This window comes from Hippoglossus stenolepis, chromosome 2 (assembly GCF_022539355.2).
Source record: "Hippoglossus stenolepis isolate QCI-W04-F060 chromosome 2, HSTE1.2, whole genome shotgun sequence".
Lineage (NCBI taxonomy): Eukaryota > Metazoa > Chordata > Actinopteri > Pleuronectiformes > Pleuronectidae > Hippoglossus > Hippoglossus stenolepis.
Genome location: NC_061484.1, coordinates 24275741 through 24302232, shown reverse-complemented (window position 1 = coordinate 24302232; position 26492 = coordinate 24275741). Strand labels below are relative to the sequence as shown.

The window sequence follows — 26492 nt, the reverse complement described above, 5'->3', positions numbered from 1 at the left end:
CCTTTACGCATTTGGTCTCGCTCTCCCTCTCTCTCGCTCTCTCTCTAACACACACACACACACACACACACACACTATCACACAGACAGACACACACTCACACACACTCAGATCTGCAGCAGAGCCTCGTCCTCTGGGCTTTTTAAACCGTGTTCGCTTCACGCTCCAACAACAACATCCTCCAGCCGAGGCACCGCAGCGCCGGACGCGTCGAACCGACGGACACCGCGGGGACAACCACCCGCCTCAGCTCAGGACAAAGACCACGACGACATTTCTAAACGTGTTTAAAAAGAGAGAGAGACCGAGAGAGAGAGTCCAGATAGGAGCTTGCGGGTCAATTAACCCTTAACCCCCCGGGAGCGGTGCCGCTGACGGGTGAAGCCACGGTGACGGTGCCCGGTGTGAGATGAGAGCGGAGCGGGCGTGTGACCGTCATTCCGTCGTGTTCCATGCGGTTGTGGCCGCGGCGGACTCCGGGCTTGCAGCGAACTCGGCGCGGCCGCGTTGATGCAGCATCTGCGGGGTTCAAATCCGCCACCGCTTGGATCTGGGAGGACAAAAGGTGAAACAAGGGGGCCCCCCGGGACCGAGACAGCGACAAACCAGCGGCTTGCGACCACCAGGTAGGCTGTTGTTGTTGTTGCCCGTACCCCCCCCTCCGGTGTTCACGGACACGGGGTGGGGGCTCCGTCCGGTTGCCGTGGCGACTCGGCGAGACTGCGGCACTTCTAACGGACAAAGCGGGATGAAGCTACCGCTAATCCCCGGGGGTTAGAGCTAGCGTTCATTTCGACGCGATGTACCACCGGGCGCAGCGGGTGAGCCACACGGGGGACTCGACCTGCGTGTTTTCGGTACAGTTGAATTAATAGACGATAACAGCGGGTCGTGTAATTAAATATATATATATATTTTTTGGTATAACATCCGCCATTTCACCTCCCACAGCGCGTGTATCCCCCACCCAGCCTGTGTTTTGCAGCAGGGGCGTTTGATGCCCGGGTGAGTCGAGGTAGCGGCTGTCAGCCACTGTCACGTCATTACTCATGGACAGGGGGTCTCAACACGGCGTGACCCCCGTGGACCGCGTGGAGAAACACCCCGGAGGCTTTAATACCTGCTTTTTAAAACACCTGTTTGTTTTCTGTCATTTTAAAGGTCTCATGAAGATCAGAGAGGAGGGGGCACACATGACACTAGCATGTAGCCCACAATGAGAATACATGCTCATAACATGCAACAACCCACAATGCACCAGGGGATGTGAAGGGAAAACAACCTTTACAATGTCAATATGATCACGTTCACTTCAATTTATCATGGGGAAAAAAACCCCCTGCAGATTGAACAAAAGCAACTGAAATGATGTAATTTGTCATATTGCAGTGTTATAGCCCCTTTAAACACACACACACACACACACACACACACACACACACACACACACACACACACACACAGGTATGATAGGTAAGGACGTGCACACAGCGGAGGAGGGATGCCCTCATGTGTTTCAGTCGCCACACGCCTAAAATAAAAAGGAAAGTCGTCATGTAAAATTTACAGCACAGAAGATATTTATAAAACAGTAATGTTTAATAACTAATGACAAGAGGGGAGGGGGGGGTGCAATGTTTTTTTTGCTTTTTTCGTGTTGAACGTCACGCTTCGTCCAATCCCTGTTTGGTTTGGTTTGATTTGATTACTCATAACTCATCAGTCATCGTCACGGTGATCATTGTTGTTGTCGTGGATGGAAGCAGGGTTTTGGTGCTGTGGTGATAAACAGTGGGAGCAGTGAGTCTGTGGCTGCTGCACCTTCATCCTGCTTTACGTGTTCAGTAGAACAGACGTTTCTCATCTCTCTGCCGCAGTCGTGCCAGTTGCACATGAAGTCATTTCCTTGCCCTGTTAACTCACAATGTCCGTGAATCTCTTATTTTTTACAGTGGCTGCGTGAGGGATCGTGTAACAGAGTGAAGTGACAGCCTGCAGGTAGCTGCGTCAGGATGGCGGCCGTGGTGAACTACTCTCCGCCGTGGTGGGTGAATCTGCTTCACCGGCTGCCACACTTCAACATCGAATTCCAGACGGTGAGCAGTGACTTCAGGCCCGAGGACTCTGAGTATCAAAAGGTAAGAGGGTTACAGGGGGGGGTGTTATAATTACCGCCCACTTCGAATTCATCATCCCCTTCATCGTGTAGCATCACTTAATCATCCAGCCTCCTGCCTCTTACCAACACTGTAAATTTACAGCAGAGGGGCAAGAGGTGGCTGAGGCTGTCGACTGAGTTGTGGGATCTCTCCCTGCATCGATCAATGCTGAGAGAGAGAGAGAGAGAGAGAGAGAGAGAGAGAAAGCAGAGGAATGTCCTTGGTCGAACCACTGACCCTCTACCTGCTCCATCATTGTTATTTATTGATTAGTCAGGTGATTCCCAATCTGCGGATCAGGACTGTTAGTAGTTGCAATATTTATCTTCGAGGTTTGATATCAAGATGGTCAAAGAAAGGACATGAAAGTTTCTGATGATCGATTTAACAATTGAGATAATCTATAAACATGTATAACATTGTCCAGTTCCAGTTTCTTACCTGGGAGCATTTTCTGATTTAATATTATTGTTAATTGAAAATCTATGGAAAATCTTCTCTTGTTTGGGGAAAACCTGCAATTTGAGGACATCATCTTGGGCTTTGGACACTTGTAATGGGCATTAATCACTATTTTTAAAACATTTATAACATTTGATTGGATAAGCAATCATTGTACTTAACTGAAAAAATAACGGTAAAGGAAAAACAATCATTGGCACAAGCTGAAAAGCACAGAACTAATTTGAGTCCCTCTTTGATAAAACACTGTCTGCGTCGGCAGCGCTGCCTTCGAGAGCAGCTCCATCCTAGAGGGGCTTTGGCCCAGTTTTTGCTGCATTTCAATTGAATCCTCAAACAAGGTGACTTCCAGGTCCCTGCAGCAGGAGACGCAGGCTCGGCAGCCCACGTAAAGCCCAGGCACGTTGTTTAGGGTCGCACATTTCATGCACCGCAGTCAACCCGCAGTATAGTTTGCTGACATGTATGGGGGGCGGGGGTGAAGAGGGAAGGTGCACAAGTTCAAGAGCCGAGCGTGGGAAGGCATCCACGGCCATGGACAAGGAAGGGAGATGAGAAGTGGAGAGAGGGAGTGAGACAGGGAGAGGAGAGGAGGAGGAGGAGTGACAAAGATAAAAAGAGACTGATTGGAGGCGAGAGGAGAGAGAAAAGGCTCGATGAGCCACGGGAGGTGCTTCTAAATTGCCAAAAAAACACTTCCTGCAGGCTATTCAATGTTTAACTGAAGGTCTTTGTGTGTGTGTGTGTGTGTGTGTGTGTCAATGTGTGTGTTTGTGTCAATGTGTGTGTGTGTGTCAATGTGTGTGACCACTGGAATTTTAAGGACCCCCTTTTTAGACTAATTACATCCTGGCATATTTTAGCAGACGGAGCTAGTTTCTATGTCGCTGATCATTCTGCACCGTGATCATATGTTTGTTTGCACGTTATTCATATGCACTGTGGTTGTGCCATATGTATACACTGTGTCCCATACTGTATCTTCTTTTTCTGTGTCAGTGCGTATTTAGCGCTCAGTGTCGTGTGTGTGTGTGTGTGTGTGTGTGTGTGTGTGTGTGTGTGTGTGTGTGTGTGTGTGTGTGTGTGTGTGTGTGTGTGTGTGTGTGTGTGAATATAGGGCTTCTATTCAGGGTGAAATCATTAATTCTGGCTAGACGGGGGGAGGGAGAGGTAGAGGGTGAGAAGAAGAAGAAGAAGACGAGGAAGAAGAAGGAGGTTGAATTGAGTTGGTGGGGAGGGAGGGAGGGAGGGAGTGAGAGGGAGGGATGGGGAAAGAGTGGGAGGGGGCTGTAGTCCGTTGTGAAAGAAAGCTCTCTTTCTTTCTTTCTTTCTTTCACTCTTTCACTGAAGCCCGTCTTTAGATTGGCTCGGTATATCTGTCTCAGAGGCTTTTATGCATCCACTCATCCAGCTGAGAAACACACAACACACACACACACACACACACACACACACACACACACACACACACACACACACACACACACACACACACACACACAAACAAGGTCCCACACAGTGTCCTTCAGTGCGCCGAGTCCGTCACCATGCCACAACACACACACACACACACTCACACACACTCACACAATAGAGAGAGATTCTTCTGTGTGTGTGTGTGTGGTTGTGTTCTTTCTGATGTGATTTGGCTCAGGTTCATTTGTATTCAGCCCCGAAGCTGCTCAAAAGTTTCTTCTCACACAAGCTGCTCACAGACTCAAGTCCGGACACTTTCCTGAAATTATCCGGAGGGTCCGTGTCCGTTGCCCTGGACATTTTTTCTGGAACTTTCCCTACCAGCCCCCTACTGAGTGAGTCCATGTGAGAATACATCAGGAAAATCTCTCTGGAAAGTCTCAGCAGGGAGTTGGCATCTTGATGGAGTTTTTAATATGCAGCATTCATAAAACCAGAAGGATAAAAATAACTCAGATTAAAGAGGTTTAGATACCGATGAAGATGTCAACTAGATTCGAGAGCTTTTGTCCATAATGGCCGACGCCGGTGTTGATGTGCTGTAAACAAAAACGTGATTTCCAGAATCTATGCACAATGTCTCGCCCCCCTGCAGTCTTTACCCAGGCTCCGCCCCTCGCCTGTTTGTTCCACATAATCTCCTGCTTTGTTCCTTATATCTGGAAAAACAAACTCTGGAAAAGGTCCACACCCAGTTTGCAGGACGTTTTCAAGAGTTCATCTCTGAAAACAGCTACATTTAAATTTAGCATTTTTACTTTTCGCCACTGCTGCTTCTCAATTATAGAGAAGCTCCGTCTGCAATTAACAACCAAATACTTCCTGTTTACACCGGCACGCCCATTCCCAGTGTACGTGAGAGGTCACGTGATATGCATCTTAAGGTTTGTTAGTATGGACGGCGATTAAATCTGATGCGAAGTCAAAACGCTCTTGTGGACAGAAATAATACTCTTTTAAATAAGGTTTCAAACTAAAACAAAGTCAGATGGATGTTCACTCGCTCACTCACTCGCTCTCTCACTCACTCAGTGTTCCTACAGTGGAACAGTTGGAAGCCTCTGATGACTTTATTGGGGACGCTGCTGACTCTGTGGCTTTTTTGCAAGAAAACGTTTTTCTTCTTTCTTTTCCTGAAGAGCTGAAATAGGAGCTCATATCCTGAGGTTCTGCGAGGCATTGAAATAGCATGTGTGCCGATCCGTGTGCGTGTGTGCGTTCATCTGTTTGTATTATGGTAGAATCGCAGAGTCAGCTACCACAGTTAAACAGCTGGAGAACATTACAGAGGAATCATGTGACCTGTAATAACACACACACACACACATATCCCCAGCTGTGGAAAGTAAGTAAGTATAATTGGTATTTTTAAAATGGTGAACTACATTTTGCACAGTGGAAGACATTATCTCATCGCATATTGAAAAAGATCAGTGAGACTCAATGACAAACAGATTAAAGAGCCACTCAAATCCTTTTTTATGGTTAAATTCCTAAAGACGTACCATCAGGTCTTTGTCTGAACACAGATTTTTGCCGTTCGTGTTTTGGCTGCACTCTGGTTGCACCGGTGGTACAGGTGAGGTGGATACGAGCAGAATGAACTCGGGGGTCAGTCGGCGCCTCTGGAGAGATGTTGAGATGATCGTAGGCGAGGCTAAACTAGAGTGTAACACACAGGCAGGGAGAGTGCAAGGACAACTTAGTGAAGTGGAAGTGATTGATCCTGTCAGCTCAGTCACACACACACACACACACACACACACACACACACACACACACACACACACACACACACACACGGTCACAGGCGTGCACATACACACACTAACACGGACAAATGGAAAGTAGATCACTGTGCCTGGGTGTTTAATGTTTAGCCCCTCCTCCTGCCTGCAAGCTGATCTCTAGTAGCGTAGATGTGTGCGCACGCAACACACACACAGACTTACATCTAAGTACAGACACACACACACACACGTGCACAGTCAAGCTCACCATGCTTATTAGTAGCTAATTGATCCACACTTAATCTGCTCTGATGGTTTGTCGGCCTGACCGTTAATCTTGCGGCCATCGTCAGGGTCACAGCCGCGGTTTTAAACGCGTGGGGGATCTGAGGGTGGAGCGTGAGCGGCGCCGCCCCCTGTGCTTGGCCTCATTTCAGTCTCCAAAACACGCTGAAACTACATGATTTTCACCACTGTGTTCAAATGATAGAGTTAAATATTTACATTGTAGCACCGTGCCCCCCCCCCACTCAAACAAACTGTATTTACCAGCACTTACATACCATAGTAATAAGCAATAAACCTTTAAGAACCTTAAATTCTCTTGTTTTAATTTCATCTGTGATAAATGGCAAGAGGATGTTTACAGGATATTGTTGTTCTATAATGTTAATATTTAACATTTTCACCTTCATAGCAGAAACAAGCAGAACAATGCAATCATGAGGATGAGAAGCTGTAGGAAAAATGTATTATTATTATTTTCATTTTATTACATTATGGCATTTTTACAAATAGTTAGTGAGCTGTTTCATATCAGTTATCCCGTGAGTGACCTTGGCTGTGATTGGCTGGATGGCCTTTCAGTCAATGCCCTGGGAATTCTTTTTCTTTTTAGTCAATGACTTCTTCATTAAAAAGTTCTGATTTTCACTGCTTTCCTTTGTTTTAGATGATCGCAAACTGAGTACTTCTGGGTTTTGGACTAGAAATCGGATACATTTAAAACAAGCAATTTTAAGGTGTCACCTTGTGATTTTTGAAATTTACATTTTGTTAAACCAAACACTTATTCCAATAATTAAAAACAAAAGGTTTTCGATTAATTGACTAAAACATTTTCATTAGGTTTACAACTAAAAATAATTTTAATTGTTTCTGATTTTGGGAAAATATCTGATTTTATTATATCCCTAGGTTACGTATGCAGATTGCTTATTTTTGTCAAGTGAATATCACAAAAAGAAATGAGCGAATCCACACATTTGAGTGGCTTAATCAGTTTTTAAATAATTGGCAATTTCTGTTTTGGTGATTGATTATTTTATCAGCTCTATAGTTTAATTCAAAATAAAACCCCCACACTTTGTTTTACTCCTCTACTTCCTCTATATCTCACTATGTGTCTGATCCCATTGTCATTCCTGTCGCGTGCTTTTTAATGGATGCCATGAAAACATCCATCCTTATATCCCGTAGCATGAGCTTTTCATTCTCATTCTGCAAAGCCTAATGCATTTTGTCCTATAAGGTCTCAAGTCACCAGAGATCAAACAATGCATTAGAGGAGCACAGTTTAACGCTACCTCAGAATAACGTCCCTGTCACTGGCTAAGCTTTATAGATAATAATAGAGGAGGATAATGCCAGAGAGGAGGAATCTGCAGGGCTTATCTCCCCCTCCTCTGTCACCAGGATCCTCTCCTCCACTCCTCTACTCCTCCACTCCTCCTCTCCTCCTCTTCTCCACTCGTCTTCTTTAACCTGTTGGAGAAAAAGCCGTCAGGGGAAAAAGCAATCAAGTGATTTCCTCTGGCTCAGCCCGAGCTTACCAACTGCTGTCCCACAAGAAAGTAATCATGTGTAAATAACAGAATCACTTACTGATACATCTCAAGCTGTAGTGGTCCAGGGCCATAATTAAGTTTGTTATAATCAAACTAACATTGTAATTACTTTAAGTAGAATATAATAATTCATATCTCCCAGCTGTAGACTCGTAGAAACCTCTGTAGATATGGTATTGATGGTTTTAGTTTGGTCTGAGGCTTGTGGTTTGGAGTCCTTTTAATTAATGCTACTCTCACCCTTCAGATGTCATATTACACCACTGCAGTTCACATCCTATCATATATGGTGTCATATCTGCTGTAGTGGTCTAGTTTACTAACCCACTGGCTTTACTGGATTGGATGAAGCCCTCCAGCTTTGATACATTAGCCTTTGTTGGCCCGGTTACACATCTGACACACTTAATGCTGACCTTATTAGGCGGCATTGTTACCTCTGCCAGGCAGATTATCTTTTCACCCGGCTCTGTTGTTTTTGTTTGTTTTATCAGCAGGATTACACAAACAAGCGCTGAACAAAACATCAGGCACGGGCCAGGGGAGGAAGAACCCATCGAACTTAGTGTGGATTCAGGAGCAAATCGCTTTTTTATCACATTGCAAGACAGGCTGTTTTCCATATTTCAGCACATAATGTACAGATCTTGATGTAAAAATCGACGTTGTTGAGATCAGTTTAGTGCAGATCTACATAATAATCAAGATGTGGTGGAAGAAAATGTTTGACCTTGGCAGATGTATGTAGTCAACTGAGCGCCATTCAGTTTTCAATGTGAGAAGAGATTTGTGTCTTCAGTAGTTCAGGCTGGAAGGATCCCTGTGCTGAACTTGATGGGGGGGGGTCTGTGGAGGAGGCTCAGTGAAAACCTCCAGGTGAAACCAGGGAGAGGGGATTGGCACAGCTGAGACTAGTTGGCCAATCCAGTGGATTCAAAAGGCAGCAGCAGAGAGACTGCTGGCACTTTAAGTTGCATTAAGATTTATGTTTGGTTAGTTGGAAAATAAAACAAGTTCAAATGCTGAGGAGTGAATGGTTTGTCTCTGGCTGTTGTGGTGCGACCCTGGTGGCATCGTCATTAACAGCCTAAATAAAGATGGTCAATACCTTATCTGTACCACTTGTCCTTTGAGGGTTGGAGGGAGGGGATCTGGCACCAGTCCCAGCTAAAGGGGCGAGAGGCCAGCGTATCGCAGGGCTGACATACAGAGACACTCACACCTGTGGTCAATTTCACGTCTCAAATCCATCTCACGCTAATCTGCATGTCTGTGGACTGTGGGAAGAAGCTGGAGAGAAAACCCACGCAGACACAGGGAGACACATTTTAAAACCCCAACCAGGGGTTTCCAACTCTTCTGGCTTGTAAACCCATCAAACTGTAATACATGTCTACTTAAACAGAGCTTGGGCTGCAGGTTGGGACCAGTTCAGCTCAGTTTTTATGCCTCTGGGCTGGTTAAGCCGTGTCTGGAGTCATGTTTTTGTGCTGTCTGTACAAGAGTCCGTCTTTGGCAACAGTTGAAGCTTTGGCACACGTATTAAACAATATATGAGTGTTTATATACTCGTACAATACGTGTGCATATTTACAGTAGAGGTGCATAAATGGCTGCAGGGTGAAAAAATTGCTGGCTGGCAGTGAGGAAAGAATGAGGTCAGTAGAAACATCAGCAGTTTAGAAGTCTGGGAATCCAGGAAGTGTGTGTGAGGATCTCGTTGGATCTGAAGTGGATTCAGACCCTGTTATCATCCACAGAAGAATTACAATGTTGTTGTTTCTGAACAAGCAGAACTGCAGCGGGATTCTTTTGTCTGAAGTGGTCGAGCGGGCAGAGATTCAGTTTGAGCAGACACGTGCTCCTTTGTCTCTGCATGGTCCTGCAGCACAATGACTTTTCCAGACAACTCCGGAGGGGAAAGAAAAACCAACATCGCTTGTGTGATTTAAAAAAAAAGATCTCATCAGTTCCTGGCAAATCTCTGTAACATCCCTCATCTCTGTCTTTATCCATTTCCTCCCGGCTCAGTTCTGTCATCTTCTTTCTTTTCTGTCTCTCTAGCCCATCTCTGTTTTTGTTCCAAATTTACACCCCCCCTCGCTGCTCCATCTATCTGCTCCCGCCACCCCTTCCTTCCTTTGCACTTCAAAGCCTTCCGAGGGTATGTGATCTGTGTGGCGGGTCTCTCGCGCACACGGCTCCCCGTCAACATCGCTTCCGCTCACTCTGTGGAGGTGTGCGCGCGTTTGATGGTATGCAAATGTCTGTTTCATGGTATCCATCAAACGCCCATTTAAGAGCCACTGTTTTTTGTCCTCAAATAGCTGGAGTGAGCGGCGCAGTTTGTTTATCAGGGTGCGTCTGTCTTCACAGGAAAAAACGAAATCATGTGGTGTCTCGAATGTATCTGGTTCCTGCTCATATCAGTTAATTTGCTTCCTGTGTCTTTAACCCATTTTCCCCGAAATTGCTCGCTTCCCTGTGATACAAACAACTAACCAACATGATACAGTACCGATGTTGACATATTTTTATGAAATCATGAATTTTTTATGGCCACTAATTGTTCTTCTCTTCCTTCCTCTTCTCTTTAGTCCGTCTTGCTGCTCGGTGCTGTGGCGTTGCTATGTTTGGGCCTGGACCTCCTCTTTCTCCTTTTCTACTCTTTCTGGCTTTGCTGCCGGAGACGCAAGAGTGATGAATCCTCTCACTCCCATTCCCACTCGCAGCAGCCGAGCGCTGACTGCTGCTGCACGGCCTGGTGCGTCATCATCGCCACACTTGTCTGCAGGTGAGAGGTTGTTCCCACTAGAAAAACACTTTTACAGTTAAAACTGGTGTATATTTGAAGGCAATGCCATTTGTTTTCTTCAGGAAAAAGGTGATTAGAGCGTGATGATTCGGGGGAAAGGATGAATCATGACTGATAAGACGAGGACACCCACGTTCACTTGCTGAATGTCCCGGTCTTATCAGTGCATCTTATTAGTCTGCATCATCATTTCCAAAAGTCGCAGCCTGTCCAAACACAGCCTACATCAACAACTAATATGTTTTAGCTTTATTATACTTCATGTTTGCTAAGTTTAAACATGGAATCCACATCTCTCCGGAGTTTATGAGCCCCTAAAATGGAGACTTTTGGAAATGATGACGCAGAATCCCACATCCACATCATTGGGTGTCATCAGTCTCAACTGGACCACCAGTGAAAATACAGAGTATGGCGAACACTTACTGTCAGTCACAGCTCCACCTTGTTGTAGGTCCAAAGAATTTTTTCTCCATTGCTGGTTCTTGTTTTGGGTATTTTCTGCTACTAAGCAACTAACTGCAAATAGTCAATCTACTTCCTGTTAACAATGTGTGTGAATGTTTATGTGATATGTGCTTTTAGGTGGGTTAGTATGGACAGAGATTACTTCTGATACAGAGCTTAAACGCTCATGTAGACTAGTTTGTTTTAAAATGCCACTTAATAATGAAAACATATAAGTGTGAACGTAGCTAAAACACAACCCTGGAGATACAAACGAAAACAGAGCTAGCAGCATTTGCTAAAATCTTTGTTTTCGGAGCTTGAAAGTCATTCGTTTTACAACTAACACACATTGTGGATGTAACCTGAGATCAGATGACAAGTGGTCCCCCCCCCCAGAAGCATCCTAATGCCATGAGTGAAACGCCTTACTTGGTGCTGTCAACTTGGGACCAGATCACACAAGACGCATGTTAGTGCCAGGTGCTAATGCTCTGCATACCACAGCCTGTTGGTGAACAGCTGTACATCTCACTAAGTCTGAGTCACAAGTAACCCAGACTAACACTACGTGCACTCATGCTGCTGTAAATGTCCTTGAATGAAAAGTTATGTTTCATTCCACTAGTTTTATGGACATTTTCAATTTGCACACATAAAAAAAAAAAAGAGGAAATGCCAGAAATGCAAAATAAATGTCGGTATGAAAGCAATAACTTTTTACGGTTGGGTGAGGTTGAAAGGATGTCATGTAAAAAAAAAGAGATAAAGGCTGACGGAAGCAGCTTTGATGTCATGGTACAGTGCCTGCGTCTGCTCCTTCTACCGCATATAAAGCATTCGTTTTACTGTTACACGATTCCATGTTTCCAGTCCACCAGCAAACCAAAGAAATCAAAAACAGCAGAGAGTTCAGGGATCTACATGTAACGGCATATGTCAGTGTGTCAGCCCCCCCCCCCCCCAAAAAAAACAAACAAAAGAACAAAGAGAGGTAGGCAAAGGGCAGCCTGATGAAATATTTAAAAATCCATGAACCATTGTGAAACATAAACCGTATTTCCAATCGAACACGAAACAATTCTCTCCTCCTACAAAGTTTGACATTTTGCAGATGCACATTTGTCCCTGCGGCCTGTTGCAGGATGAACCCCGCCTGCCTCTGGCCAAATGTCAGCTGTGATTGGCTCTGGCCCTCCCCCCGCAACCCCTCAGAGGATAAGCGGTATAGATAATGGAGAAAAAGTTTCCCACTCTCCACAGCAGCCATGTGTGCGTTATCCCTGTAGATTGCACCAATCCCTTCCACTGTGTTGTTACAGCCGGAAAACCCACATGGTGAAACAGGGATCCAGCCAGGTGGTTGAACTGTTAGTGTTTATCCAACTCTGAAGGTTGTGTGTGTGTGTGTGTGTGTGTGCAGTTTGAGTCTGTGACCCCCGGTGACCCGGCCGAGTGGAGTGTATTCTGACCACAGGTCAAAACTGCACACGCAAACAAACCACATATTCCTCTCTCATTTACTCTCTCACCTCTTTTCCACTTCCCCTCCTCCTCTGTCTTTTTCCCTCGCTCGCTTCCCCTTTTCTTCACCTCCATTTTTTTTTTTACCATATTATTTCTCTCTGTCTCTGGCCGTCTTCCTGGCCTAGAAAGGTTGCCATGGAGACAGAAGCAGATTTGATGCAGAGACGAGAAATGAATTATACAGTCAGGGGGAGCTATGTCTGCTGGTGTGTTCGCGTGACTGTGCCAAAGAGGGTTTTTTGTAGGTTTTAATATTTCATGCCAAGCTATAATATTTCTTTTTGAATATTTGATATGGATCTGAGTACGCAGGACCATATTTCTGTGTGTGCCTGCGTGCATGTTCTTTGTCCACAATTTAATATGACATCATATTTTATTTTTGGCACAGCACCAGCTACATGTGGACTTCCTCCTTTTGTGTGCAGGTGCAGTGTGTCTGGATAGAAGCTGTTTCTTGTATTAGGTTGTTTACTGCTGTATTATTTTGTGCTGAAAGGAATAATCAGCTGATTGTTAGAGTCATTTCTTCTCTATTTTCTAAACATTCGATAAGCAGAAGGAATTCTTTCTGATAATCAAAACAGATTGTAACATTACTCATGTTTAAAATCCACCAATACAACAACCAAATGCTGATTTGGATACGTTTATTACCTCAGTCATGAAATGTTGGGATGGTGGTGGCACGATTTAAGGAAGAACCTGTAAAATTGTGGACAGCGAGATTGGGAGTTCGCCTTGGTGGGGGTTTGCACTCCCTGAGGACCCTAATAGTCAGTTAATTAGCAGTCAGTAGGATCAAGTGTCTGTATGCTGTCTCATGTTTACATGGATGAGCAGGTTGCACTATTGGTATTGCATAAGGAATGTCAGTCGGCTGCACCCCTGCCAAGGAGGTTATGTTTTCATCGTTGTCTGCCTCTGTCAGCAGGATTACTCAAAAGCTATTGAACGGATTTCCAGGCGATTTTCTTAAACATGGTTAGATTGGTTGTTCGCCTTGGTGGAGCGACATGTATCCTCTCTCCTAGCCCCTCTCATACGGGTGAATCTGTTGGATTTGAACTCATCACGAACCCAATTTTGACTGAATACAACATTTTACCATCCCATCGATTGAGCTCCAGCTGAGTGCGTTTTGGTTTGACCATTAAGGTTCATGTTGTTTGTCCATTTCAGTTAAAAATGGACTGAAGCAGAGACTCTCTATCAGAGTTAACATCAATTTCGAAAAGGTCACCGTCTCTCAAAAGCAAAAATAATGTCATATTTTACGCGGGATTTGTCCTATCAGTCTCAAGCTGGTCATTATCTATTGACTTCTGAACCTTTGCCTTGCTCTGCAGTCCCTTGTTTATGTCTCACCCTCTAAGCTGTTGGTGATCAAAGTCATGAAATCCCTGGATTGGAGCAGCATTAAATCAGTGAGATAAAACTCGTGGAGAGAGGAGGGATAAAGGGAATAGGAGGTGACAGTAGTGGAAGAGGGACGAGGTGGTTGAAGAGAAGACGATGATGAGTAAACGGGAGGGGGAGGGAGATGATTTACTGTTAAAACTCAGATGATAGGAAGGGTGGAAAATGGTGGGAGACAGGGATGGTTGGAAAATATATTTAGATCAAAGTACAAAGCTGCGTCTTCACAATTATATTCCTATGTATTCTCTTTCTCTCGTCAAGCCCGTCTCTCTCTTTTTGTTGTCTCATGTAAGATGTATGCATATAGTCCATCAAACAGCACTCAAACACACTATACAATGTATGTTTACACACACTCACACAGGCTATTGTGTGTAACATGGGGCTACTCAAGGCAGGGCTACTCAAGATCTAATGGGCTAGAATGAATTGCTCTAACAATGGCCATAAATGTCCCGCTGCACTACTGTCTGGTGTTTGTCTGCGGACGGACATCATAAATGCAAAGTGGACCCCCCCCCCCCACACACACATACAGTACACAAAGGGAAGGGAGGGGGCTACAAGGGCTTTACAGGGTGAGCAAGAAAATAAAAACACAGTGGGGAGGGGTATGCAGGGATAATAAAGGGTGAGATGAGACAAAAGAGTGCAAAAAAAGATTTCTGCAGCGGTGGTGGCGAGGGGTAACATGCAGGAAGAACATGGTGAAGGAGAACAAGGAAGAAAGGAAATTGGGGCCACCTAACTAACATATTGTAGCATGTGCCGTGTGTATGTTGGGGCAGAGCTACAGAAGAACCATATTATGTGCGGTCTGGTGACCCAATTATGGTGTTGACTGTGTGTGTGTGTGTGTGTGTGTGTGGTGGGGGGGGCATTGGAGAGAGAGGGAGAGAAAAAATCATTCCTGGGAGTCCCATGCTTGCCTGAGGCCCAGTGGTGACACCAAATCAACATATCAAGAGCTCAGTGCTGCCTGTTGCTGGTTAGCATAAGGACTGCACTCGATAACTAAACGGTCTTTGCTGCAGTTTATTACGTGTTTCTGAGACATTATTCTCCCATATTGGTGAATTTTTTTAGGCCATCGGATGCTTGAATAAGTCATCGTGCTAACACTCCCTGTTCTCTGCCTCCCAGCGCTGGCATCGCTGTCGGCTTCTACGGGAATGGAGAGTCGAGCGATGGGGCCAATCGTTTGGCGTACTCCCTCCGTCATGCCAACCGCACTGTATCTGGGGTGGAGAAACTGGTGAGTTGTCCACTGTGTTGTTTCACGTCAAAAAATCCTCAGAACTAATCACAAACTAATCAGAAAATAATAAAAAAAATATGACTGATGTCAGCTTCTTTTGGTGTTTGTCTGAGTCCAGGTGTCTGACAGCGCCCTAGCCTTAAACCAGACCGTGGAGGAGAACCTGGTCCAGTTGGAGACGGCCTTCCAGGACCAGACAGACTACGTGTCCATCGTCCAGAAGCTGCAGGGCCAGCTGGATGAGCTGGTGAGGCTGATGGTGGACGTTCCCTTCTGGTCCAATACCGATGTGTCACTGGAGGACTTGGCCCGCAAGACTGAGGCTTTTGACTTTTACAGGTTAGTACTTACAAGTAATGGTACGTGTTTCAAGGATCTCAGCAGCCTTGAGAGATTCTTTCAGCTTGGCTTAAGAGTGCATGTTTAAACCATTAAAAAGAACCACACTACTTTTAAGCTGTCAACAACCCTGGTTTTAAAAGCTGAAACAGTAGAAGTCCCAGGGGAATTAACTAATGGAAAACTTTTGCTTTATAATCTTGTGATTCTGAGTCCAAAACATTTAACAGCCATTAACTAGTGACCTGACTGTGACCCTGGAATATGAGATGTCCTGATGTGTTGAGACACTGTGGTACATGTGTTTATTTACAGGTGGATGGGATACCTGGGCCTGCTGCTGTTTGATGTACTCATCTGTCTCCTGGTGCTCTTCGGCTTGATTCGTAACTCCAGAGGCACTCTCATCGGGTACGTGTACTTCACGTCGTACCTCAAACGTTGCTCCTATTGGATGCGAATCCTGTTGCGTGATGACGACACATTGTTAAACCAAATCTTAACTTTAAAAATCCGTATTTGTTTTGTCCTTCAGAGTGTGTCTGCTGGGGGTTCTGACTCTGATCATCAGCTGGGCGTCTCTCGGCATGGAACTGGCTGTCGCTGCTGTAAGTGTAACCATGGCAACATCGCCGAGCTCTCTGCCTCTGCAGTGATGTAATCTCTGCCCACGGCTCGAGCGAGTGTGTTCCAGGAGGATGTTACTGTAGCCTGATGTGTCATGTGTGCTTACCCTCTCAACAGTCAGCCAGCGACTTCTGTGCTTCCCCGGATACCTACATCACCAGGGTAACCAAGGAAAACGCTGTCATCAACCAAGGTATGCAGTAATAAAATAATATAAAACAAAAAAATAAACAATAGATCTCCATTAATGTGTTTCTGTTGTGCGCAGCAGCCAAATTTTCATTTTCTCCCCTTCAGTTTTTTATTTGAATTGTCTGAAGATATAAAACGACCATTATTTCATGTGAAAAAACGACTGTGTGTTTATTTACTTTTTATCTTGAACCCTATAAACGATGAATAGTATTTTCAATTCAAGTGATACTGGTGAGACTGGTCAATGGACTGCTCATATAGAGACGCTGACAAATAAGCAGATATATACAGAATAGACTCCACAGCTTCCGCACTGACAGTCGAATCTCACCCTCAGATGTTTCTATTTTAAGAAACAAGTGTGTCTGAGTGTATGAGTGTATCCAAGGGGATTGTGTTTGATTGACACTCTATAAGGAATCTCTCTCTCTCTCTCTCTCTCTCTCTCTCTCTCTCTCTCTCTCTCTGCTGACTGCAGTGCATCTGCAGCCCTGCACACTCCTCACTCGCTCTTCCTCCTGCTCGTCCCAAATGCATAAAAAAAGAATCAGAGCACATTCTTGCTTTTTCACTTTAGCTCATTATCTGATTTGTCCTCCATCTTCATCCTTTTATATCCCTCTTTGCTTCTCAATTGCTTCCTTTCTTCCTCTCCCTCCCTCAATTCCCTCTCTGCACTCACCTAATGAGTGCTATTGTCTGTCGGTTGTTTCCGCTCTATCTGCCTGCTGTACAGCACAGATGTTGCCTCTGTAACACACATAAAAACACACCCAATTATGCCTGAGCAGTACCGCTGTAAAAACTGTTATGTTTTATCTGTCAGTTGATATGTATTTATCGGTGTGTTCCCAGATATCCTGCAGTATTACCTGAGGTGCAGTCCTGGCCAAATTAATCCCTTCCAGCAGGTAACTGTTGTTGTAAGAATACAGAATATATCGGTGTCATTATTGTTTTATAAAGAGCCAAAGATACATTTGTTTGTCTGTGTGTCGTGTGTGTCTCTGTGTGTTTTGTAGAGGCTGTCAGGGAGTCACAAAGCATTGGTGGAGATGCAGGATGATGTGGCAGAGCTACTGAGATCAGCAACACGTGATTATGCCAACACTAAGGTGCGTGTGCTCGTGTGTGCAATGATCTGTGGGTCTTTATTTCCACGCATGAGTGGCTTCGCATTAGTGGGAGCGTGATGAAAGTGGCATTTACAAAAGTGCCAGCACACCCGTGTTTATCTGACGTGTGCTGATAAACACGAAGGCATCGTGCATTTGTAATTTTAGCTTTTTTTGTGTGTGTGTGTGTGTGTGCAGGGGAGTCTCGAGCAAATCCAGTCTGTGCTGAATTCCACGGAGGTTGGTCTTCACCAGCTGACGGCTCTGGTCGACTGTCGCAGCCTACACATGGTGAGTCACTGTTTGTTGTGTTACTAAAAGAGAGAACTCCTCAACCCTCAGATCCTCGCTAACAACCGACTCCTCTCCTCTCCTCCAGGACTACGTTCAAGCATTAACAGGCCTGTGTTATGACGGAGTCGAGGGTGTCATCTACCTGGTTCTCTTCTCCTTCGTCACTGCTCTGATGTTCTCCTCCATCGTGTGCAGTGTGCCACATACCTGGCCCGGCAAGAGGTAACACACACACACACACATTGTCTCTCTCTCTCTCGCACACATTTACACCCCTAAATTAGCCCCTCTGGATAACCTGTGCACTAACAGCTAACGTGTTACCCGTTCTAATTGTCTTACTGAATTCAACTGATGGCCCACAAAGAATCTACTTGGTGCCCATGCATGTACTCTAAGTGTGTTTGCCTCCTGAGCTAGTGCGTCCTTCTTCCTGCCTGTCTTTGCATCCATCCACTCTTGTCTGCAAGTTTTGTTTATTTTATCGTTTGCCGTTAGCGCCGCCAGACCAGCTCATCATCTGTTTCTATGTTTGTACATCTCTCTCGTTTTCTTTTCCCCCCCGCCTCGAACTTGGAGCGCCACTCTTTCGTTAGATTGTGTATCACTACCTATTTTTTTCTTTCTATGCCCCCACTTCCTCCTTCTGTTCCCTCCCTGCCTCCTCTCTCCCTGTCCTGATTTGGAAATCTTTTGGGCTTCAGCGAATGATGGTGGATTTTGAGGAAACGGATTGACCCCATAGTTAAATAAATGGACCTTTCAAACTGCCAAATCAACAACCAAATAACTCTGCGGTAAAAACAGCACAAAGAGCTCTAGATTGTTCATCACATGATACGTGACGGATGAATTATGAAACACAGCTGTGTCGTAATAGTGCTGTTTTGTTGCTTGTTGGTGGGTGTGAGTTACCAGCAATGCTACCGTATGGCAGGTATCAAACAATCATCCATACGTCCCTGAATTAAGAAATATTTCGGCTGACTGAGTGTGCTGCAGCTGCTGAGTCTTTGTTATGGGCTGTGCAGTGTAACTCCATTTTGAAAGAGTGAAACACCTCCCATCTGGTGGCCACTCAGGGTAGTTACACCTCTACCTTTTATGTCTCTGTTAACACAGGGAGGGCCCTGCTAAAATATAATTCATAGAGCCCAGGTTACTTCTTTGAATCATTTCCATCCTGATGTGACTTTGTTAGTACGTGGAAAGTTGGAATAAACTTCCAAAGAAATTACAGTCCTAACTGAAATGTCAGGCAGTAGAGCACATACCTCCGCCACGGCCCAACAGTCCCCTCAGGAAACCACATTTAAATTCACTACAGATTTATATTTGATTTGCATGAATTATTCTCTGCGAAATCCACAAAACAAATCCTGGATCTGCACCAAATTTAATTGGTTCTTCCTTAGCTCTGCCCCTGCACAAAATATTAATAGAAATTGGTTGAGTAGTTTTTGCGTAATCCTTCTAACAAACAGACAAATACAGACGGAAATCTAAAATCCTCAGCGGCGGTAACGACAGGGTCCACATATGCTCATGAGTTCTGTGATTGATCAAACATTGTCGAAGCCAGTGCATTTCTGTAGCCAGAGATCAAACTTCCAAATCAGCACATATCTTATTTGATGCCTCATTCTGTTACATCGCTGGCCGTTTCACATTTTTGACCATTTTATGTCTGAGAATGGTTTTTCCCAAACCAGCCACATTATCTCCTTTTTTCCTGGCGTTTTTTTTATTTTTTTTTGTTGCTTTGATTTCCATGGAGCACTCAGAGATGCATGAGTTATAGAATATCAAAATGGATTCTTGAAATTTGACTCTGTCTGGACCATTTGAAATGGACAGTTAATGCCAGGAGCGTTATCGATGACTGCATGAAGAAAATGACTGCATGTTCCTGAGAGAACTTTGAGAATATCGAAGAGTCTATTGTCCTCTTACAGTTTAATGTAATGTGACCAAACAAAGCAATAAAAACAGCGCTGCTCTGAGCTGTGTAGTGACATTAGAGACACTTGTGTACTTGTTGTGGACCTGTGTTGTAGATGAATGCTGCCCTTGTTCCTTCTCTTCTTGTTCAGTTGCTTTGGGGCTGAAGGCATGGCCTTAACCAGTCTTTTACATCAGGAGACTCCTTCATTGTACAAGAACACCTCCCCCTCTCCTAACCTCCTCTTCAACCACTTGTTTACACTCTGTTGTCTCTCTCGGATCTCCCTCCCCTCTACCTTTCCCCCCCTCCTGTTCATCGTGCCCTCTTGTGCCCTGCCCTTACCCTGACCAATTGAAGGACGGATGAGGAAGATGGAGAGGACGAGTCGGCCGCCTCACGTGGCGGCGTGCACGATAACCTGTACCGCGTTCACATGCCCAGTCTCTACAGCTGTGGCTCCAGCTACGGTAGCGAAGCTAGCCTGCCCGCTACAGCCCACACTGTCAGCAATGCCCCCGTCACTGAATACATGTGAGTTAGCACCCACCGCTAGCTAGAGGCTAGCAGGATCAATACACTGCCTGCTGTAGGTAGCTGATGCTTGCCCCCCTGTGACCCAGAGTAGCAGCAAAGCAACGCCCACTGCCTGCGATACGACAAGTTAGAATAGCTAGTGTTTCTGTACTGTATGGCTCGCATGTCCTTTGTCACACACTGTCAGCAATTCATGTTCACGACACTCAGTGGGTTACAACCCTTCACTAGATTTCCCTTTGATGCTAATAGAACATTAGATGCTTGCTGTGTCTGCCAGCTGAACTGTTTCAGTCCACCATGTTGGCAAAACGCTGATTTTAAAGAAGTAAATTCAGATTTGCACAAGTTAATCATTTCACCCTGCTTGCTACGTGTTACCACAGGACTGCAAGTGCCTGCTCTGAGTCGACACAACCACACAGAAGAGAAATAAGCATATACATAGTTAGGATAGTCTGCCACTGCTTGCTTCTGTTCTAGCTGTGTGCTAATCAATCACACTATGGTGTTTGAACTGACAGTTTAGATCTGTATTCAGATCAGATTTTAAGCTTTTGAGACCATCAAAGGATGATGTTTTTCATGTGTTAGGCAGATGTATGTTTAACAGAACTGACTTTATTCTAAAGCATACAACTGAAGGGTTGTCGAGGGATTTATTCTTTACCATGTAGCTTCAGTAAGACTCAGCTGTCAGTAGCTGCCGATGGTCCAGATTCATGTAATCTTAGGAAATCATATTCCATGGAAAATAGCTATAAATGCACTCATAATGAACCAAAAAATACAAAAGCACTTATTTGTCCCTAAGTACAGATGATTAATATGCGAAAACAGCTCGAACAGTAATGAATGTGTGTTGACTTGTTTGTTTACATGAAGCTAGAATGGTTAGAATACACTGATAGCTTAGGAAGAACTGGACTATCTGAGCTACTGATTTCTGTATTAGAAGTTTGTATTGACAAACTATATTTTCTCAGACATTCATAGCATCTACCTAAATATCTTACTGTTAATGCGACAGTGTGATGACGTTATCAGGTTGCACTTCTGTACATATAATACATAACATCAATCAGGGATGTGGCAGTTATTCAGTTTTATATTAAATTGTGCTTACAAGCGACATTTGAAGCTGAATATATTCATATATTTGGTTTATTTGATGCCCCACAAAGTAAAAGTAGGATTCTTAGTGAGCGTGTGTCCCACGAAGACTAAATGTTTTTTTCTCCTATGCATTAAGAAAGAATGTTAACTATGCTGGACTGTGGCAGAGGAGTTTAACCCCTGTCTACTTACCCGCTGGCCTCATGGTACCAAGCTTCAGCCTCTGTCTCGTAATTATGACTGAGGCCATTAGACAGAGAGTCATTAGTCAGAGAGTAATGAAGTTTTTCTGAAGAGCAGATCATAGAAACAGAAACAAATGAGCACCAGTGGCAGGGTGACCACATGCAGTAACCTCTTATTCTATAATGCAGGAGCCAGAACGCAAACTTTCAGAACCCTCGGTGTGAGAACACCCCCCTGATTGGCAGGGAGTCCCCTCCACCCTCTGTAAGTGCACACTTTCTAGAACACACTCTCCCTCCACTATCTTCCAATACCCACAGTGCTGCTGGAAAACAAAACAATCAACCCACAGAGGGGGTAATATATCATTCTTTAAGACAATGAAGGAAGCTGAGTGTTGATCAATATGTCCTATTATTGATGTGTGGCGAATGCTAGTGTGGATATTGGAAGGTAGTCCCCCCCCCATCCCTACACCACAGCAAGTGTCCTCTGTGCTCAAACTAGAGCGGGATCATGGACCGCCGTCATGAAGGTCATTTTGGCAGCCTGGGATTAGCTGGAGCTTTAAAAAAAAAAGAAAAGACGACTGTTGATAGTTGGATGTGCACTTGCATCAAAAGAGAAGCTTGACTCTTTTGATAAGTGTCATTTGTCGGGTCAATACAAAGTTGTTCTCTACTTCTGATGTACAAAGTCTGGTTGGTTTCACTGTGGCCGTCAGTGAAGTGTGAGAGGACTTGCAGATCACGAAACAACAGATTGTTTGTCGGGGGTTGAGAGAACCTCAAAACACTTCGAAAACATTTTTTTAAAAATATCTAGTGCTGTCACGTATGAAGCGTTTTCTCCAGACTCAATCCTGCCAGGTTTGCAGGAGTCTGAACTGCACCTTCTTTTAACTATAAACACGTTGATTATTCTGGTCTGGACAAGGTGCTGCTGGGCCTGTAGTGGAAGATGTTGTGCATCGACTGAGGCTACAAATACTGTCGACCGACCAATCAACAAATCGTTACTTTTACCATTATTTACAACTTCTGCACGGCTTGTAGGATTTATCTCCTGCCACCTCCTCACGATCTGCAATGAATCTGAAAATCTTCTTGACAGATCAGCCCGCCCCCCACCCCCCCGAGTAAAGTCGAGCCCAAACCTCTAAAAAGATCCTGCTCCTCCTCCCCCCCCCCTGTTCCCACACTGTGTCTATTATGTGTGCATTCTCTGGTCGAGGTGTGTGTGTCCTCTGTTTCTGTGCCCCCCTCCTCACCCTTCACCATTGAACAGCCACAGGAGCACATGTTTCCCACCTCCACTGTCAAAAAACTGTAGCGGCGGCAGCGATTCATCAGCGCTCTGTCGACCGGGGCCGTCGCTCCCGCTCTCCTGCAGTGACCTGGAAACCAGAGACGTCCAGCTGTAACTAGCCAGCTGCTCACGAGAGACCACTAACTCATACCAGGCTAACCTACTACATCAGAACTAGAGCACTAACTACAACCCACTGACCAAAAATAAATGACATCTGCTAATTTTACATTAACACCATCCAAAATTAATCAGCTCTGATATGATGAATGACTGTTGTAATCAAACACCCCTGGCTGTCCAAATGACTGGTCAAAGTACTTCTGCTCTACCTGTGTGTGTTTACATCAAATATCTATTTATCTATCTTATCTATCTATCTATCTATCTATCTATCTATCTGTCTGTTATTTAAAAAACATTTTCTATAGTGTTTCTTTTTATTCTTCAGTGTAAATACGACTTGAACGTAATCCACAACATTTTTCCTCCTTTGTCTTTTTTGTCCTCCTCCACCTTGTCCCTCTCTTCCTCTCTCGCTTCTCATCGTTTCCTGCTCTTATCTCAATTTCTCCCTCTGGTTGTGTCCTTTCCTGTTTCTGTCACCACGTCTCTCCACGCTTTCCCCGACACCTCCTTTCACATCCTCTCTCCCCTCTCTCCCCCTTTTTGTTTTTTTTCTCCTCACCGTCTTCCAATCTCTTCAGTACACCTCTAGTATGAGAGCGAAGTACCTGGCCACCAACCGACCGGACCAGAACCGACGCTCCGTTCCCAACGACCAACTGGACCCGGCTAGCCGGCCTCACCCAGCCGCCCGACCACAGTCGTCAGTCCACTAGATACCAGTCCACATCAGTACTGCCTGAATCCAGTTCTCACCGCCAACAAGACCCAACGCCGCAGAGCTCAACCAGAGCCGAGCGCTTCCATCACCAACAGGACCCCGGTTCGTCAAAGTCCACTGAATCTCACCTCATCACCGGTTCACCAGAAACAACACAGCCAGTCAGAACTCACCAACCACACACACCAGTAAAGGACTGCACAAGGTCAACAAGTATTCAAAAAAATCTAAACCAATCAATCTTCTTCCTCCTACAAGATCATTATCTCTGCTACTCTTCTTCTTCGTGAACGCATATCTCACGTTGCTCCTGTCCACCACTGCTGGTCAGCCCGCAATACCCACAATCCACTGCAGCTCTGGTTCCTTCTCCTTTCCTCTCTGTTTCTTCTTCTGCCTCTCCAAATATCTCCTCCTCCACTAGGATCTGTAAACTGCCATCTAGTGGAGAAAGCTACACCACTTCAACACACACTCTCACACTGTACAGAGCTGTAAATAAGTAAACATGTGCTTTATCCTGATTCCATGAAACGTAGACTGATGAATCATTACTGGTAACGTGGTGTGCTGTGTGTTTATCATGGAAAAGTTTCGCTGTATCTCACACAGACACACACACACACACACACACAACCACACACACACACACACACACACACACACACTGTATAAATAGGATTCCAGTGAATCAGAAAGCCATGTTTAGGTAGAAACTCGCACCACATCCACGTTCTCTCTTTAACTTAACATTGGTGTCTAATAACGAAGACTTGAATCGTGAGCTTCTGAAGTGTGTGTCTCTCCTTGCGTGTGTACGTGCACGTCAGTTAATGCATTTTTTGAATACGAGCCAGGAATCCTGTCGAGGACTAAACGCTTTGAAGCTCTTGGGAAATGGAGGGAGAGACAAATTGGACATGAAGGAGGCTCAACCTGTGCCAAAAACTATATAATAAATATGAGGGATGCCTGAGTCTGTCCTCTTCTCCTGCCGCCTCCGGATGAAACAAACTCTATCTGGAATGTTTCCTCTGTGACTGTAAATAAAAGGGAAGACGAGAGACACTTGAAACGGGACGCGATGGACAGATGATTGTTACCACACGTTTGCCAGGTGCTAAATAAGCCAGAGGACGATCAGCACTGAGAAAGGGATGGAAAGGTTTTTCTTACTACAGTGTTTTTTTTTTCCCATTCAGGGATGTGATCAGGAAAACACAACAAAGAGGAAACATCACCGACGGGAAGTTGTGCCCTGAACCCTGATGAAACACGTCCCTGATTAATAACGTTACCTAAGTGTTTCAGAAAAGACAGTGGGTGTTTTTTTTTCATGTTCATTCATAATCTGACATTTGGGTTGTAATACTGTGACCAACTGTAGTATTCTATGTTTCTTAATTCCTGTGCTTTTATTTTGTTAAGCGGTGACTTGTGATATTCAGCCACCAGAAGCGAGATTTTAATTATTTTAATTTTAAATTTTTTACCCACAAGCACAAATTCTCTTCAAGGTGACATTGTGAGACGGAGAAGTAAAACACTGCCAGTGGGTTTTTCCTCTGACTCTAAAACTCTGTGTACAAAAACAAACCTGTAGTCGTGAACCCGTGTGTGTGTGTGACATCACTGCAGCGTGATTGGCTGTTGCTCTATCTCAGTGTTACCTTGTGTAAATACAGTGATCAGTGTGTGTGACTGGCCGCAAGCGAGGGGCAGTCTATCTTAGCCTGAGTCATTTCTATAGAGACGCTGCACATGCCCCACACACACACACACACACACACACACACACACAGTAATACACACATATATATATACATGCCGTGCAGACACACACACACACACACACACACACACACACACACACACACACACACACACATTACACACACTGCAGTATCGTATAAAGACCCATCTTTCCCTGCTTTTGCCCCGTTTAGTAACCGCACACCCTCCCACAGCTGTGACATCACGCCGATGACCATTTGCATTATGGGTGATGTAGTAGGTAGTAGCTGCATTTCAGAGAAACCCCATAGTTAGCCGAGCGAGCGGAGCCCCACCACCTCTCAACCACCATTCCTGTACAGCATTTTAATATTTTACGATTAATCAATGACCACTTCTCGTATTAGCGAGACAATCTTACAAGTGTGATTTTACTAGAAGGAAAATGTCCATGTTATGGTAACAATGCTACCTATGGTCTAGTATTTTACAGTGTGTTTTCTTTTTCTTTTTGTTGCACCATTGATGCAAACGATGTTAAGATCTGTGGGACTAGTCACTGATTAATGGCCTTTCATAATGTTTTTAAACTCTTACAACACTTCATATCACAACATGTTTTTTTATTTTATCTCTGTCTTGTAAAAAAAATTCAAAGTTTAAAGATAAAACAATAGCTAGCTGTTTTGTAGGAGAATAAAGGCAAGAGCAGCGTTTTTCCTCTCTTATTAATGGTGAATGACTCTCTGTCTTGCAATGTTTTAATAAAACTATTCCAGTGTTCCCAGCAACACCTGGATCACAGTTGTGTTTGAGTTCCTGTGCGATGATTTGTGGGATTAACCTGGTACAGCTCGAATCGATGGAGAGAAACAACGTGTGGAGTTTACAGGACATCAAACACACCTCTGTCCAGATGTGACGGACAATGTTTTCTATGGCTGTTTTTATTTTCTGATGGTTTAACTAAGATATTAATGATGTACATGTCAAAACTGTGGTAATGATATCATTCAGCCTGGAATAAATGTTTTAAAAAATGAAATTAAAGCAAATTTAACGTATTGATGAAGACTGTGGATTATGTTTTGGGACGGGGACACATAATT

At 44.6% G+C, this 26492-nt stretch overlaps 1 protein-coding gene across 3 annotated transcripts; it reads left to right on the top strand.

Moving 5' to 3' along the window:
• The first annotated feature begins 62 nt into the window (after nucleotides 1-62).
• LOC118122518 (protein tweety homolog 3) lies at nucleotides 63-26447 on the top strand. 3 transcript variants are annotated; one of them, XM_035179255.2, is made up of 15 exons: nucleotides 63-626; nucleotides 1953-2138; nucleotides 10272-10468; nucleotides 15029-15140; nucleotides 15262-15482; nucleotides 15798-15893; nucleotides 16018-16090; nucleotides 16227-16302; nucleotides 17160-17215; nucleotides 17327-17419; nucleotides 17618-17710; nucleotides 17799-17935; nucleotides 20016-20189; nucleotides 21683-21758; nucleotides 23510-26447. In XM_035179255.2, exons 2-15 carry the CDS (start codon nucleotides 2013-2015, stop codon nucleotides 23642-23644), a joined length of 1665 nt encoding a protein of 554 aa, XP_035035146.1. In that variant the 5' UTR covers nucleotides 63-626; nucleotides 1953-2012; the 3' UTR covers nucleotides 23645-26447. The 3 variants fall into 3 exon arrangements, with proteins under 3 accessions (XP_035035146.1, XP_035035153.1, XP_035035163.1); XM_035179262.2 differs by lacking the exon at nucleotides 63-626 and adding an exon at nucleotides 782-857; XM_035179272.2 differs by lacking the exon at nucleotides 63-626 and adding an exon at nucleotides 1777-1800.
• Nucleotides 26448-26492: the final 45 nt, after the last annotated feature.

Bases quoted from the DNA above. Each gene is read 5' to 3' on its own strand.
- LOC118122518 (XM_035179255.2), top strand. From the start codon at position 2,013: ATGGCGGCCGTGGTGAACTACTCTCCGCCGTGGTGGGTGAATCTGCTT. The intron at 17,711-17,798 runs GTGAGTCACTGT...CCTCTCCTCCAG, and splicing joins ACTGTCGCAGCCTACACATG to GACTACGTTCAAGCATTAAC. The intron at 20,190-21,682 runs GTGAGTTAGCAC...TCTATAATGCAG, and splicing joins GCCCCCGTCACTGAATACAT to GAGCCAGAACGCAAACTTTC.